Genomic DNA, 15,180 nt, shown 5'->3' on the forward strand with positions numbered 1-15,180 from the left:
CCCTAGAGATGGAGGCTCTACGGTTTATTTTTTCGCTTCTTCCCTTAGCAATTGGTCAAAAGATTCCTGCTGGGAAGTTAAACTATAGCCCTGAGAAAGTTCCTTGCATAATTCATCTGAGCTGTGCTTTCACAGAAAATGTATTATTGCCCCAAATAAAGCTTTTTGTATGCTGGTCGGAGCAGAACAATACAGTGATTTAAGCTGAGCATCACCTTGCAGGGAGGCACATCTGAAATTGCACTGTCCCCAGATGAAATGGCCGTGTGATGTATGTCCTGCTGAAAGTCAAATTATCTCCGCATCCAAACATCAAACGGTTTGGATGGTGGCCCAGGGAACACCTTTATCTCTCAGTTAGAGAGTCTTGTGATAGATCATTCTCCCAGGCCCTTTCATTCCAGTATGATTGATGAAATATCAAGCAGCGGTCAATGGCAACAAAACCTCCAGCAGGGGAGGAAGCAGAAATCTGAGGAATTAATTTCTTCAAGTACCTTCATTGAAGGGACGCGGGTAGCACTGTGGATTAAACCACAGAGCCTAGGACTTGCCAATCAGAAGGTCGGGGGTTCAAATCCCCGCGAATGGGTGAGTTCCCATTGCTCAGTCCCTGCTCCTACCAACCTAGCAGTTCGCAAGCACATCAAAGTTCAAGTAGATAAATAGGTACCACTCCAGCGGGAAGGTAAACGGCATTTCCATGCGCTGCTATGGTTCGCCAGAAGTGGCTTAGTCATGCCGGCCACATGACCTGGAAGCTGTACGCCGACTCCCTTGGCCAATAAAGCGAGATGAGCGCCGCAACCCCAGAGTCGGCCACGACTGGACCTAATGGCCAGGTGTCCCTTTACCATTCTGAAGGAAATCAGCCCTGAGTGCTCACTGGAAGGACAGATCCTGAAGCTTAGACTCCAATACTTTGACCACCTCCTGAGAAGAGAAGACTCCCTGGAAAAGACCCTGATGTTGGGAAAGATGGAGGGCACAAGGAGAAGGGGACGACAGAGGACGAGATGGTTGGACAGTGTTCTCAAAGCTACCAGCATGAGTTTCACCAAACTGCCGGAGGTAGTGGAAGAAGCCTGGTGTGCTCTGGTCCATGGGGTCATGAAGAGTCGGACACGACGAAACGACTAAACAACAAACAACAAAGCATAATGGTTAGAGTGTTGAGCTAGGACCTGGGAGACCAGGGTTCAAATCCCCGCTCAGCTATGAAGCTCACTGGGTGACCAGTCACCATCTCACAGTGTTGTGGGGGGGATTAAATGGGGAGGAGGAGAGCCAGGCACACCACTTTGAGATCCTTGGAAGATAAAGGTAGTATATAAATGTAATTAACAACAATAACACAGAGAGAGGCATGTGGGCAAAAAGATCCCTGGGCTAGATGACTGTCGTGGCCCCTTCTGACTCTGCAATTCGATGCTTCTGCGATTCAGTTGGTGCAATGTTTCAGAAGCTGCAAATGAGGTGGATCTGCCTATACCTGCTTAATAATAATAATAATAATAATAATAATAATAATAATAATAATAATAATTTATTACTTATACCTTGGCCATCTGGCTGGGTTTCCCCAGCCACTCAGGGCGGCTCCCAACAGAATATTAAAAACACCACAACACATCAAACATTAAAAACTTCCCTAAACATGGTTGCCTTCAGATGTCTTCTAAAAATCAGATAGTTGTTTATTTCCTTGACATTGTATGGGAGGGTGTTCCACAGGGCAGGTGCCACCACCGAGAAGGCCCTCTGCCTGGTTCCCTGCAACCTCAACTTCTCCCAGTGAGGGAACCACCAGAAGGCCCTTGGATCTGGACCTCAGGCTGAATGATGGGGGTAGAGACGCTCCTTCAAGTATACTGGGCTGAGGCCATTTAGGGCTTTAAAGTTCAGCACTAACACTTTGACTTGTGCTCAGAAATGTACTGGGAGCCAATGTAGGTCTTTCAGGACCAGTGTTATGTGGTCTCGGCAGCCACTCCCAGTCACCAGTCTAGCTGCCGTATTCTGGATTAGTTGTAGTTTCTGGGTCAACTTCAAAGGTAGCCCCACATAGAGCGCATTGCAGTAGTCCAAGCGAGAGATAACTAGAGCATGCACCACTCTGGGAAGACAGTTTGCGTACCAGGTGGAGCTGGTAGACAGCTGCCCTGGACACAGAATTGATCTGCGCCTCCATGGACAGGAGTCCAAAATGACCCCCAGGCTGTGCACCTGGTCCTTCAGGGACACAGTTACCCCATTCAGGACCAGGGAGTCCTCCACACCTGCCAGCCCCCTGACCCCCAATAACATTACTTCTGTCTTGTCAGGATTCAGAACTAATGCAAAGCACTAACACAGAGAGAGCCATTTTCTGAAGTCAACCTCTCTTTGTTCCAGAAGGGATGTTCCTTTATGACACTAAGAGGGCCTGTCTCTTTAAATGTTGGAGAAACAATCCTCTCAATTCTACTTTTCAGGGAAAGTAATTACTGCCAAAAGTGGCTTCACATCGCACCTTGCTATGTCATCCCACTAAGGGATTCACTCCAGTTCGTGCCACAAGCACTTTTTGCTTGCCTTTTACTTCCTCCATCCCATGGAGACTGACATTTCTCTTTTTCCACTGGCTTATCTTTTAAAAACAAGGTTATCGAGCCTGTCCATTCGCAGCCTAGTCACCTTTCATCAAAAGGAGTGAGATAACCTTTTGGCTGAGTACTCTTGCAAGGCTTTATCAACACCATCCACAGAAGCCAGGTGAGTTGAAACTAAAAGATACATAGATATGGTGAGAGAGAGGGAGAGAGAGAGAGAGAGAGAGAGAGATATCCTGGATAGTTTCAACATAAATATAGCCCTTTTTGAAAAGCTTTAAAACAACAACAACACAAAACCCTCCTCTAATAATGGACCAGACAGAATGATAAATGTAGCAAGCTAGGTTTAAGTATAGGATGAGCGACCAAGAAAATAATTTGCAGTATTTCTAATTTGCAGTATATATATATAAATATTTGAAGTTAGCTTCAGATCTGAGACAGAGGCCTTTTGCCGCTTGGAAATGAGCTGAAACAGGAAGAGTTGCAAAACAAGAGATCTCTCTGTGTTCTTTGCATTTGCAGTAATTCCTTGTGTATTGCTACTAATAAAAGCAAGGGGAACACCTGATACCTGATTTGACATTACTGGCAACACACAAAAAGGAGAACATTATAAGTTACTTGTCGTGCTAAATGGTGCACGTGAACCGTGGCTAGTGTTTTTGTTAACTCGGGTCGGAGCAATGAAAAGGCACTTAATCCTGATTAAATGGTCTGACTATGGATGATCAAACAGGTTATAAATTGATATATCTGGAACGAAGCTATCTTTTCCCTGCTGAAGCTAATGGCCCAGTCCCCATCATGAACCTTAAATGTGTTTGAAAATAAATGTTTTGTTGAGTTCAAGCTTGGCGTCAAAATAATAGCGTGTCATGGGAATGCTACACATATTAGCGAAATAAAATGGAAAACTTTCTTTGAATGTTCTATTTGTATGTTATCTGATACTGATTTTTTAAAACTGAATGAAATTGTGGGTGTGGGGCTGGACTTCAAAAGTCATCATTAACAGCGTCTCTCCTTAGATGCTCAGCAGTAAAAACTGCTACAGAAAAGGTTTAAAAATATTAGTGATGAGCTTACTGAACAGTTTCAAAATGCAAGGGATTGTATTTGGCCAAATGTTGCCGAGTTATTTTATATATTTATTCGCTTGCTCGTTAGAGAGTCTTGCATCCTGCCCTTCCTGCGATCTGGAGCTCAGGATGGCTAAAAACTAGTAGCTGGATAATTATACAAAACGCCGCTTTCAGTTAAACTGCAAAGTCGTAACAGCAACAATTGATCAGCAAATAGTATCAGTAAAACTACATCTAAAAATAGCTGGCCAGAATGAAAATATCTTCAGTAGGGTTAGGCAGGGACAAAAGCAGTCTTTAATCTGGACGGGAGATCACTGGGACTTCTATGTATGTAGAATAATAATAATAATAATAATGAATTTAAAATGTTTTCTAATAAATAACAAAAATGGGTTTTATCCAATGTTAGTGAAAACAGAGTAGACCTTAGTCCAGAGCTTTCCAAACTGTTCCAAACTGGTGACACGCTTTTTAGACATGAATCATTTCTCGATGCAGTCATCCAGTTTTATTAGCAAACCGGAGGTTAAACTAACCCCTTTTCCAGCCCCAGCAGCAGCACAGGGAGCGTTCGCATGACACACCTACACACTGCAGCCGACACACTAACGTGTCGCGACACACAGTTTGGAAAGCTCTGCCGTAGACATTTCCATTCATTTCAGTGGGACGCCAACGATCATCTAGCCCAACCCCCTGCAATGCAGGAATATGTAACTGTCGCATGTAGGGATCGAACCTGTAACCTTGGCCTTATCAGCACCATGCTCTAAGCAAATGGGCTGTCCAGGCTTTGCACAGCTACCAAGCAGAATAATTTGTTTTGAGGCGGTGAAGGTCCTGTGTGAGTGGCTGGAGGCGGTTGGAGGATGGGTGGCAGCTAACGGATTGAGGTTGAATCCTGACAAGACAGAAGTGCTTTTCTTGGGGGGCAGGGGGTGGGCTGGTGTGGAGGACTCTCTGGTCCTGAATGGGGTAAGTGTGCCCCTGAAGGACCAGGTGTGCAGCCTGGGAGTCATTTTGGACTCACAGCTGTCTATGGAGGCGCAGGTCAATTCTGTGTCCAGGGCAGCTGTTTACCAGCTCCATCTAGTATGCAGGCTGAGACCCTACCTGCCCATGGACTGTCTGGCCAGAGTGGTGCATGCTCTGGTTATCTCCTGCTTGGACTACTGCAACATGCTCTACGTGGCGCTACCTTTGAAGGTGACCCGGAAACTGCAATTAATCCAGAATGCGGCAGCTAGACTGGTGACTGGGAGTGGCCACTGGGACCACATTACACCGGTCCTGAGAGATCTGCATTGGCTCCCAGTACATTTCCGAGCACAATTCAAAGCGTTGGTGCTAACCTTTAAAGCCCTAAATGGCCTCAGTCCTGTATACCTGAAAGAGCGTCTCCACTCCCATCGTTCTACCCAGACACTGAGGTCCAGTGCTGAGGGTCTTTTGGTGGTTCCCTCACTGCGAGAAGTGAGGTTACAGGGAACCAGGCAGAGGGCCTTCTCGGTGGTGGCGCCTGCCCTGTGGAACGCCCTCCCATCAGATGTCAAGGCTATAAGCAACTATTTTTTTTAAAAGACAACTGAAGGTGGCCCTGTTTAGGGAAGTTTTTAATGTCTGATGCTGTATTGTTTTTAATATTCAGTTGGAAGGTACACAGAGTGGCTGGGAAAACCCAGCCAGATGGGCGAGGTATAAATTATTATTATTATTATTATTATTATTATTATTATTATTATTATTATTATTACTGGGATGAGCTCGCAGACGTTCTACACAATAGGTAAAGGTAAAGGGACCCCTGACCATTAGGTCCAGCCATGGCCGACTCTGGGGTTGCATCGTTCCTATCGCTTTATTGGCCAAGGGAGCCGGCCTTCGGGTCATGTGGCCAGCATGACTAAGCCACTTCTGGCGAACCAGAGCAGCACACGGAAATGCCGTTTACCTTCCCGCCTATTTATCTACTTGCACTTTGATGTGCTTTCGAACTGCTAGGTTGGCAGGAGCAGGGACCGAGCAACGGGAGCTCACCCCGTCGCGGGGATTTGAACCATCGACCTTCTGATCGGCAAGTCCTAGGCTCTGTGGTTTAACCCAGAGTGCCACTCGTGTCCATTCTACACAATAGTCCATTCTTAATTATCCCCCACGATTTCTGTACTAGACTGGGGGGCGAGTTTTCAGCCATCCTTGCCGATCTACTGCAAATCTTTCCCTTCTGCCCACTCCTCCTCTAGGGATCTTGGGTGGGGCAGGAGAAAAGTGCAGAGAAAAGACAATTCACACACCAACAAAACATTCAAAAGCCATGCCCCCAAAGCGAAAAATTGTGACAATGAAACTGGGAATTGTCCCTGGTAAACAAGGGCTGGTGGAGCACCTGGGAAAATCTTGAGAAGCAGTAACGAATCTCCTGGGAACTGGTATGTTGTCACAGAATACAATCACCCACAAACTCCATTTGAATAATCTTAATATATTCAAAGAGCTCCTTTCTCTTTTCTTTCTGTGTTGCTCAGTACTGCTCCCACCAGTTTGAATGTACAATCAGAACTCTTGAATCCTGGTTGGAAAATTGCTTGGACATATGAGAAACGTTTCCTTTTATCCGTGACCATGTGTTGAACCAAACTGGTAATGACGGCCGGACGGCTGACAGACCGGTTCATTCTTCTGTGCAATATTAATAGACATCAAAGGCATTTGTCTTCCTTTTATCCTTCGTCCATTCCAAAATGTTGCAATAATGCAGAGGCTCTGGTAATTGACCGCCCAAACAGGGAGGCTATTTTGCAGATATGACACAAAGCAACCCCAATGTGGGGTTTTTAATTTGGCCCAGCCATGCGATCTTCTGACACCATTTGGGCCTCCTGGAAAAGTCAAGAGCAGCTCAGCCATTGGGCGTGGCTTTTTAGTTTGGGGGGGGGGGAGAGAAAGCCTTCATGAAGAGAACTTCTAATTTACCATAAGAATTGTGGGCCAGCGGCATTGCGGGAGTTCACGGTGCCCAGGGCAAGAGTCTATTGTTCCTCTCAGTGAACGTTGTTTTCTCTGATGTTGGGAGATGAGCACTTGGCTGGGCTGGGGGCTCTTGCTTCGTGCCCCCTCAAAAAGGCATTTCCCAAAAAGATACCTTTGGCACAATGTTAATGCCATCAGTTGGTCCCTTAACTTTCTCGCCCTGATCTGGCCACAGTGATCCATGCGATGGTCACCTCCAGGCTTGATTATTGTAACTCGCTCTACACGGAGCTGCCCTTGAAGCTGACCCAGAAACTCCAGCGGGTGCAGAATGCCGCAGTGAGGCTCTTTACGGGGTCCTTGCCACGGGACCGCTTCTCCTGGTATGCCCCACAGAGGACCTTAAGGTCCACAAATGGCAACATTTTGGAGGTCCCAGGTCGCAAGGTGGTTAGATGGGTCTCAACTGGGGCCAGGGTCTTTACAGTACTGGCCCCGACTTGGTGGAACGCTCTGTCACAAGAGACTAGGGCCCTGCTGGACTTGACATCTTTCCGCAGGGCCTGCAAGACAGAGCTGTTCCGCCTGGCCTTTGGTTTGGACTCAGTCTGACCCTTATGTTTTCCCTTCCCTTATGGTTTTGATCTATGGGCTACTTTTAAAATGAGGCTGCATTTTAAATTGCATTTTAACCTGTATTTTAAATTGCCCCCCATTATGTTTTTACTGTAATTTTACTGGTGTTAGCTGCCCTGAGCCCGGCTCTGGCCGGGAAGAGTGGGATTTAAATAAATCATCATCATCATCATCATTGTCATCATCATCGTCATCATCATCATCATTATGATATCAACTGAAAATATTTAATGAGCCAATGTGACGGTTAGATACCGATGGGAAATATTTAATGAGCCAACATGGCAGCAAAGTATAATTAATGCATTAATCATTTTATGGCATTCTAGCAATGAGAAAAGTTCATCATCATCATCATCATCATCATCATCATCATCATTTTGTTGGTATGCCGCCTTTCCATATATAATAATAATAATAATAATAATAATAATAATAATAATAATAATAATAATTTATTATTAGTACCCCGCCCATCTGGCTGGATTTCCCCAGCCAATCTCGGCGGCTTCCAACAAAGATGAAAGATACACTAAAATGTCACATATTAAAAACTTCCCTGAACAGGGCTGCTTTCAGATGTCTTCTGAATGTCAGGTAGATGTTTATCGCTTTGAAATCTGGTGGGAGGGCGTTCCACAGGGCGGGCGCCACTACCGAGAAGGCCCTCTGCCTGGTTCCCTGTAACTTGGCCTCTCGCAGTGAGGGAACTGCCAGAAGGCCCTCGGAGCTGGACCTCAGTGTCCGGGCAGAACGATGGGGGAGGAGATGCTCCTTCAGATATACTGGACCGAGGCCATTTAGGGCTTTCAAGGTCAGCACCAACACTTTTAATTGTGCTCGGAAACATACTGGGAGCCAATGTAGGTCTTTCAAGACCGGTGTTATATGGTCTCGTTGGCTGCTCCCAGTCACCAGTCTAGCTGCCGCATTCTGGATTAGTTAAAACAAATGCCCAAGGCAGCTTACAACATGTCAAGATTTCCATAATTCCCAGCATAACAAAAGTCATAAACAATAAATAAAGCACACCAAAATGCACAAACCAAATGGATAGCAATTTCCACATTAATCATAAAATCTAAAACTGAAAAATACAACATTAATACCAATAAGAATTTAAAATGACATAGGTAAAAAATAAAAAGAATTTTAAAAAGGAGCCATCTCTGTCAAGCAGCAGCAGCAGTCCTTTCTGGAGCTCTCCAGACCCCGTCCCAAGCCAGGTGGAGAGAGGCAGGGCAGGGCATTATAACCTTTGATTTTGTTTGAAGTTTATACTTGTGACTTAAATAATAATAATAATAATAATAATAATAATAATAATAATAATAATAATAATAATGACAATGGCAACGAATGACAACCAAGTAGACTAACTTACCTTTCCACCAGAGGTCCCCCCGTCTCTCTCTTTTCTCTCACTCCAGGCAATTTACATAACTGGAAGTCAGATTCCAAAATGTCATGGTTCCCTCTGCATGGTGCTGTTAATGTATCCCTCGGGTTCCTTTGCCTCCTGTTTGCCTTCAGCTTGGGTAAGTAACATATGTGCATAGGCAAATCTTTGCAGGGCCGGCTCTGCCATTAGGCAGAAGGAGGCAGGTGCCTCGGGCAGCACATGTTGGGAGGTTGGAAGCAGCAACGAAATGCCTGTGGTTTGTGTGACCCACAGGCTGCCTGCTATCTTGTAATCTAGCTATCTCGTAAGCTATCGGTGAAGGAGACCCTATCCTACCATCAGGGTTGAAGTAAGATTCAACTGCCGCACCAGTATAGTTAGGGAAGGGGCTCTGTTTTGTGCTGCAAAACATCTCGGACCACCTCTGGGTCTTGCTATCTGCAAAGAAGCAGGCTTTTAGCAGGTAACAAAATACCCATTTCATATTAGCTTGCAGACTTTCAGAGTCAAACCAATTTATGAAATGAGAAGCTGGAACTTGAATCTGCCATTCAGGCTGCAAACCTGTGTACACTTACCTGGGAGTAAGCCCCATTGGACAGAGGGGATTTTCTTCTGAATAGATATGTGCAAGATTCCACTGCCAGGGTGAAGCAACCCTGATTTTTCAGTTTAACTGCCTTTGGCTACGTGAAAAATTATTGAAGTTGTTTGTACGTTGAATGAAAAGCATCTGCTGTGCTTTTTTTTTTTTTAAAAAAGAAGAAGTTCCATTTACTAAATATAAACCAGACTTTCTGAATCAGATCCCAATTCATCAAGGGCACCTGAAAGGTTTCCAACTCAAAGCTTTTCCATTCCTATATCCCACTATTACTGATGCAGAAGATCTCCAAGAAGCCTTTCATCATTTTCAAGCACGCTTCAAGTAAGTTTTGTTTTGATAGCTTGTGGCATGAAGCATAGAAGCCTCTTAAATATCTTTTGCAGCTGAAAGCGTGAAAGGAGAAAGCAAGAAAGTGGCGGTGCTGGCAACTGCAGGTAAGTCTTTCTGTGGAAACTCAAGGGTTATAAATAAGGGAGTGTGTTGATATATAGTCTTGCACACTAGCCAAAATCAGAACTGCAGGAAGGGTGAAGGATGAGTGTTTCAAATGAATAAATTGATATTTCACCCCTTGCACCCTACTCACCAAAAAGGGGCCAGCTAATACAACATTTTTCCTGAGACAAATGGTGTGATTGTGCTAAGCACTGTTGTTGTTTAGTTGTGTCCGACTCTTCTTGACCCCATGGACCAGAGCACGCCAGGCACTCCTGTCTTCCATGGCCTCCTGCAGTTTGGTCAAACTCATCCTGGTAGCTTTGAGAACACTGTCCAACCATCTCGCCCTCTGTTGTCCCCTTCTCCTTGTGCCCTCAATCTTTCACAACATCAGGGTCTTTTCCAGGGAGTCTTCTCTTCTCATGAGGTGGCCAAAGTATTGGAGCCTCAGCTTCAGGATCTGTCCTTCCAGTGAGCACTCAGGGCTGATTTCCTTAAGAATGGATAGGTTTGATTTTCTTGCAGTCCATGGGACTCTCAAGAGTCTCCTCCAGCACCATAATTCAAAAGCATCAGTTCTTCAGCGATCAGCCTTCTTTATGGTCCAGCTCTCACTTCCATACATCACTACAGGGAAAACCATAGCTTTAACTATAGGGACCTTTGTTGGCAAGGTGATGTCTCTGCTTTTTAAGATACTGCCTTGCCATGGCAAAGGGGCTTGAATAACTCAGAGAAGCTATGAGCTATGCCATGCAGGGCCACCCAAGATAGACAGGTCATAGTGGAGAGTTTTGACCAAACGTGATCCACCTGGAGCAGGTACCATCAAGCCACTCCAGTATCCCTGCCAAGAAAACTCCATGGACACAGACAACAGGCGCTAACCACTAGGGGTCTCTAAAACACCTTCTTCATATCATCATTGTTTACCCAATTTGAACCAACATATGAAACCCACCTGATTTGCACTTCTCGAACCAATACTCAAACCAATACAGTGGTACCTTGGTTCTCGAACTTAATCCATTCCAGAAGTCCGTTTGACTCCCGAAACTGTTCGAAAACCAAGGTGCAGCTTCCAATTGGCTGCAGGAGCTTCCAGCACTCAAGTGGAAGCTGCGTTGGATGTTTGGCTTCTGAAAAGTGTTCAAAAACCGGAACACGTAATTCCGGGTTTTTGGCATTCGGGAGCCAATTTGTTTGACAACTAAACCGTTTGAGAACCAAGCTACCACTGTACACAGCTAGCCTTCACAATTCGCAGATATCCAAATTTCACAATGCAGTTCCTCAACCAAACCAGAGCACTTCAGAACTTACAGCCTCAAAGCTTTCCAGAAATGTAAGAACAGCAGGATGTTGGCATGCAGAGGGTCACAAGGCCAGCTGGCTAGCCCCAGCTGGGTTGTTTCATTCCAGCCATGCTGCTGCGAAGACCCATTGGCCTCTGCTCTGATGTAAATCAGCAACCCAGACTTCAAAACCAGGGCACACTATGTCAGCAGACAAATCCAAGATGGCGTCGTTGGTGGTAGCTCTATTTTGTGCTCCGCGTTGATAATATAGATTTATCAGTATTTTCTAGCACTTTTAAAGCTTTTTTTTTTAAACTGAGCTTAGTAGTTTTAAACTATTATCTTTTTTATTAACTGCCAAAGGCCTATTTTTATCCAAAAGAGGTTCGGCAAGCCGCCCTATCTTCACGAAGCTGGTAATTAGCAGACGGGGGAGTCAGCTACTCCTCTGGAAGGACGCCGAGCTTTTTATCCATAAAAAAAAAACAAAAAGGAAGGAACTGAAGCAGCTACAACTCCAAGAAACACAAGGCAAGTTCAACTCGATAATTATTCCAAGGGACTTTTGTTATACTGCCTAGCTACTTTACCGGTTACGCCGTGAGGCTGCTGAATGAGGGAGAAAGACCTAGTTGAATTTTAAAAGAAACAAGTTATAGCATGAAAGCCTAGGACCAGTAATATTTTCCAACATTTTAAATGATTGATACCTCACAAGCCCCGATGTAAATTGCTGGAGAAACTAACAAGTTGAAGAGGTTGGAGAGGTCTAGAGGCAACTTCCACAAATCGGCATTTCTGCTATTGATTACTCCAGCTTAGAACAAAAGATAAGTCGCCGTTAAGCAAGCACCCCCTACCATATATCCATATATACCTATATACCCACTATGGTCCTCACCAGGAAAAAATACAAGGACCAAGGAATCTTGCCTAATTCACCACAGAGCCCGATGGAGCGCCGAAGGAGACAAAGTAAAATTACCAGCTACTTTCCTCAAAAAGACTCGAGTAAGAGAACTCAGAATGAGAGTATTCTAGAGGTAGCTATGCCTTTGCCACTCACAGTGTTGGATTGGTCAACACAGCTAAAGGACTTGCAAACAAACAACAAGAGGACAAACCATCCAACAAATTTGGCCCAAGAACTTGCCATAGCAGAGAATGCTACAAAGGCTAATACAGCCAACACACCTGATGCTAATCCTCATTTGTCACCGCTGGAACCTGGAAGCAACCTTTCAACCCACTGGTTGAAAGCCAATGACAGCGGAACAGAAATGCGGGGTGATTATCTTCAGGAGCAGATATACCAGATTTCTACGGATCTCCTTAACGTCAAAAATTTCTTATCGATAACAAACGGGCTTCTCCTGACCCTAGTGGATAATTTCAAACAACATGTGAGCGCTTCAGTCCAGAATACAAATCCCCTAGCTAGCCCGGATCTACCACTCCCCAGCAAACCCCGGAGGAAAAAAGCCGAGCCTAAGATGAAGAAAAGCAAAAATATGAAAAACCTAAGGCGGCTTAAGACAACTCACCGTACCTGTAAAAAATATTGGCAGAAGCTCTTTAACCTTCTTCCATCCCTTTCTACAAATGGAACAAACAAATCCAACTCGAGTGCCATCAAAGAGACACGTAAAGTAGATACACTCACAAAAGAATCTAAACCAAGCTTTGAAGAACCAACACCGAGCTGGGACAAAGGAACTAATCCATCTACAGTTATACCGCCCCAGAGTCCTCTTATGGCCAGCACAGAATCTGCAGACAGAGGTGAGCTGGCGACCCAAGCTATTGAGGGGAACCACTCCTCTCAAGCTCGACAGATGTTGTGTCCCAAAAGAGAATGGAGTTTAGTCCTAATCCCACAAAAGCTTGTCTTTGCTAATTACCCTAAACCGCCTAGATTTTATGCAGGGTCGGACCGTATAGACCACTTTTTGTCCATCATAAGTGGCATTTTACCGGGGGTAGTAAAAGCAATTGACATAGCCGCTATAGAGTATCTACATCAAGATGATTGCTCGGTACGAGCACTGATTACTTTTTTAGATCATAGTCTGGCCAGCTTTATTTTTAGAGCTAAAAACCTATTCAAAAAAGAAAGAATAGTCCTATTAAGAATATTTGAAAATAGAGCACCTTTAACCTCTCTGATGGGGCCCAAGGGCATAGGAATGGAAGTTCACAAAAGGGAAAAAACCAACCACCAAAACCATCAAAATAGAAAGCATAAGTTCCAGCAGGATCATCTCCATCAAACAGTGCCAAATGAAAAAAAGGAAGCTCCACATCCAACTGGCGTCTGGCCTCTCACGTGTGATAGTGAGGACTCCGTTTTGGAGGAAGAACTCTCACTGATAAAGCGATTCTGGTCACTGCACTCTCCAGCTCAAACTGAGATCCTGAAAAGACTTGATTTACTTCGAAGCAGACTAGAAAAAAAGGATGACCAAGGTGAGACAATGAAGGACCCTTATGTGCAGCCCATATCTCCCAAATGTCTAGTGGATAGGAGGACGGTGGGAGGCACCTTTAAATGTGTAGACGTGGAATTACAATCTGAGCCCCCTGTGATGTACAATAAAGTAAGACCAAAGCAAGGTGTGAAATCTCAAAGCGCCTGGCACACCTATCTTAAATTGTCTCCGAATGAATTAGCTTCCCCCCCAACTCCAAAATCTAGCCCCAAATCACCTAGAAGAGAGGATCATTACACTCTCTCCAAGCAGTCATCCTCGAAAAGAGCCAATGGGTGTGTTTTTTTAGACACCAAAGAATTGCTGGACGTGGTGGTGACATAGATCCAGCTCCCCGAAGGGCCCGGGGCCTAAAAGTGCTGTCTTGGAATATCGCGGGTTGGCACGCCAAGAAAAACAACCAACAATTTTTGTGCTACCTTAAGCAATTTGACATCATCTTCTTTCAGGAGACATGGCAGAATGACCCTATATTTCTCAATGGGTATAACTGCCACTACCTGCCTGCCTCTCCATCTTTAAGGGGCGGCAGATCTAGTGGTGGCCTAGCTTGCTTCATTTCCACGGAGCTGGCGCATTCTCTAACAGCCCTACCCAGCTGCAATTCTCTAGCAACAGCCGCTCTACTTAGCTTCAAGAGAACTACTCTTTTGCTGGTCAATGTCTATATTCCCCCAGGCCAAAAAAAACCCGCGGTCAAGGCTATTTGGGCTGAGCTAGAGGCGTTTTTAGAGCCTTTCGAATCTACTTACCCGTCTGCCCTGACTATTGTGTGTGGAGACTTTAACGCTAGTATAGGAACAGATGACAACAGTCTATACACTCACTTCAACTTATTTATGGACCCTGAAGAACAGACGGATATTGGTGCGACACGACTGTCCAAAGATAGAAGAAGTAATTTTTCAGGTCTCTGCTTAGTGCAGGCTGCCAGACGGAGGGAACTGCTGATATTAAACGGCAACATAGAGGGGGATCGCCCCGGGGAATATACCCATTTTTCCAAGGCTGGGGGAAGCGTTATAGATTATATTCTAATCTCAAGATTTGCTCACAGCTTTGTAAGGAAGTTCCAAGTGGGCCACAATACTCTGAGTGATCACCTACCTCTAATTTTAGAGCTTGCAGGTCGGCCTTTTGACTATTCTATTGCCGAGCCACAATATATACCTTCTGTAAATTTGGGTATACCTGCTCCCAAAAGACTCAAATGGTCCCCAATACTGAATGAAAATTTAACCCTCCTTCTTCAGTCAGCGGAGTTAAAGCTTATTCGCTCCGCTATTGTGTCAGGCAATTCAGTAGATGCGATTATGGAACGCTTTAAATTACTTTTGGAAAGATTGAAATCCCATTTAACAACAGTGATACATAGCGCCGCTACAAAGAGGGCAAAGGACGGAGCTAGCTGGTTTGACCTGGAGTGCAGGCAAACAAGGAGACAAATGAGAACAGCCTACCAGAGATATAGGAAATCAGGGACTGCCCTCCTACTTAATGCTTATATTTATCTGAGAAGGTCTTACAAACAATTACTAAGGAGAAAGAAACTGGAAGCTGAAAGAGCCGCATGGCACAGTCTGGTTAAGGCATCGCACGAGAAAGATACTACTTGCTTTTGGCGAACCATATCTGGTCTACTGGACCAGGAGCGTACT

At 44.9% G+C, this 15,180-nt stretch overlaps 1 protein-coding gene across 1 annotated transcript in view; it reads left to right on the forward strand.

Annotated features, from left to right (window-relative positions):
* The first annotated feature begins 2,612 nt into the window (after positions 1–2,612).
* HHLA1 (HHLA1 neighbor of OC90) overlaps positions 2,613–15,180 on the forward strand; it is a 43,825-nt gene continuing 31,257 nt past the window's right edge. The window contains exons 1-3 of the mRNA XM_083749212.1: positions 2,613–2,754; positions 8,719–8,826; positions 9,681–9,731. Coding sequence (XP_083605338.1) covers positions 8,751–8,826; positions 9,681–9,731 — 127 coding nt within the window. The 5' untranslated portion in view covers positions 2,613–2,754; positions 8,719–8,750. The remainder of the gene's footprint in view (positions 2,755–8,718; positions 8,827–9,680; positions 9,732–15,180) is intronic.

This window comes from Podarcis gaigeae (assembly GCF_964106915.1).
Source record: "Podarcis gaigeae genome assembly, chromosome: 7".
In the NCBI taxonomy this organism is placed as follows: Eukaryota; Metazoa; Chordata; class Lepidosauria; order Squamata; family Lacertidae; genus Podarcis; species Podarcis gaigeae.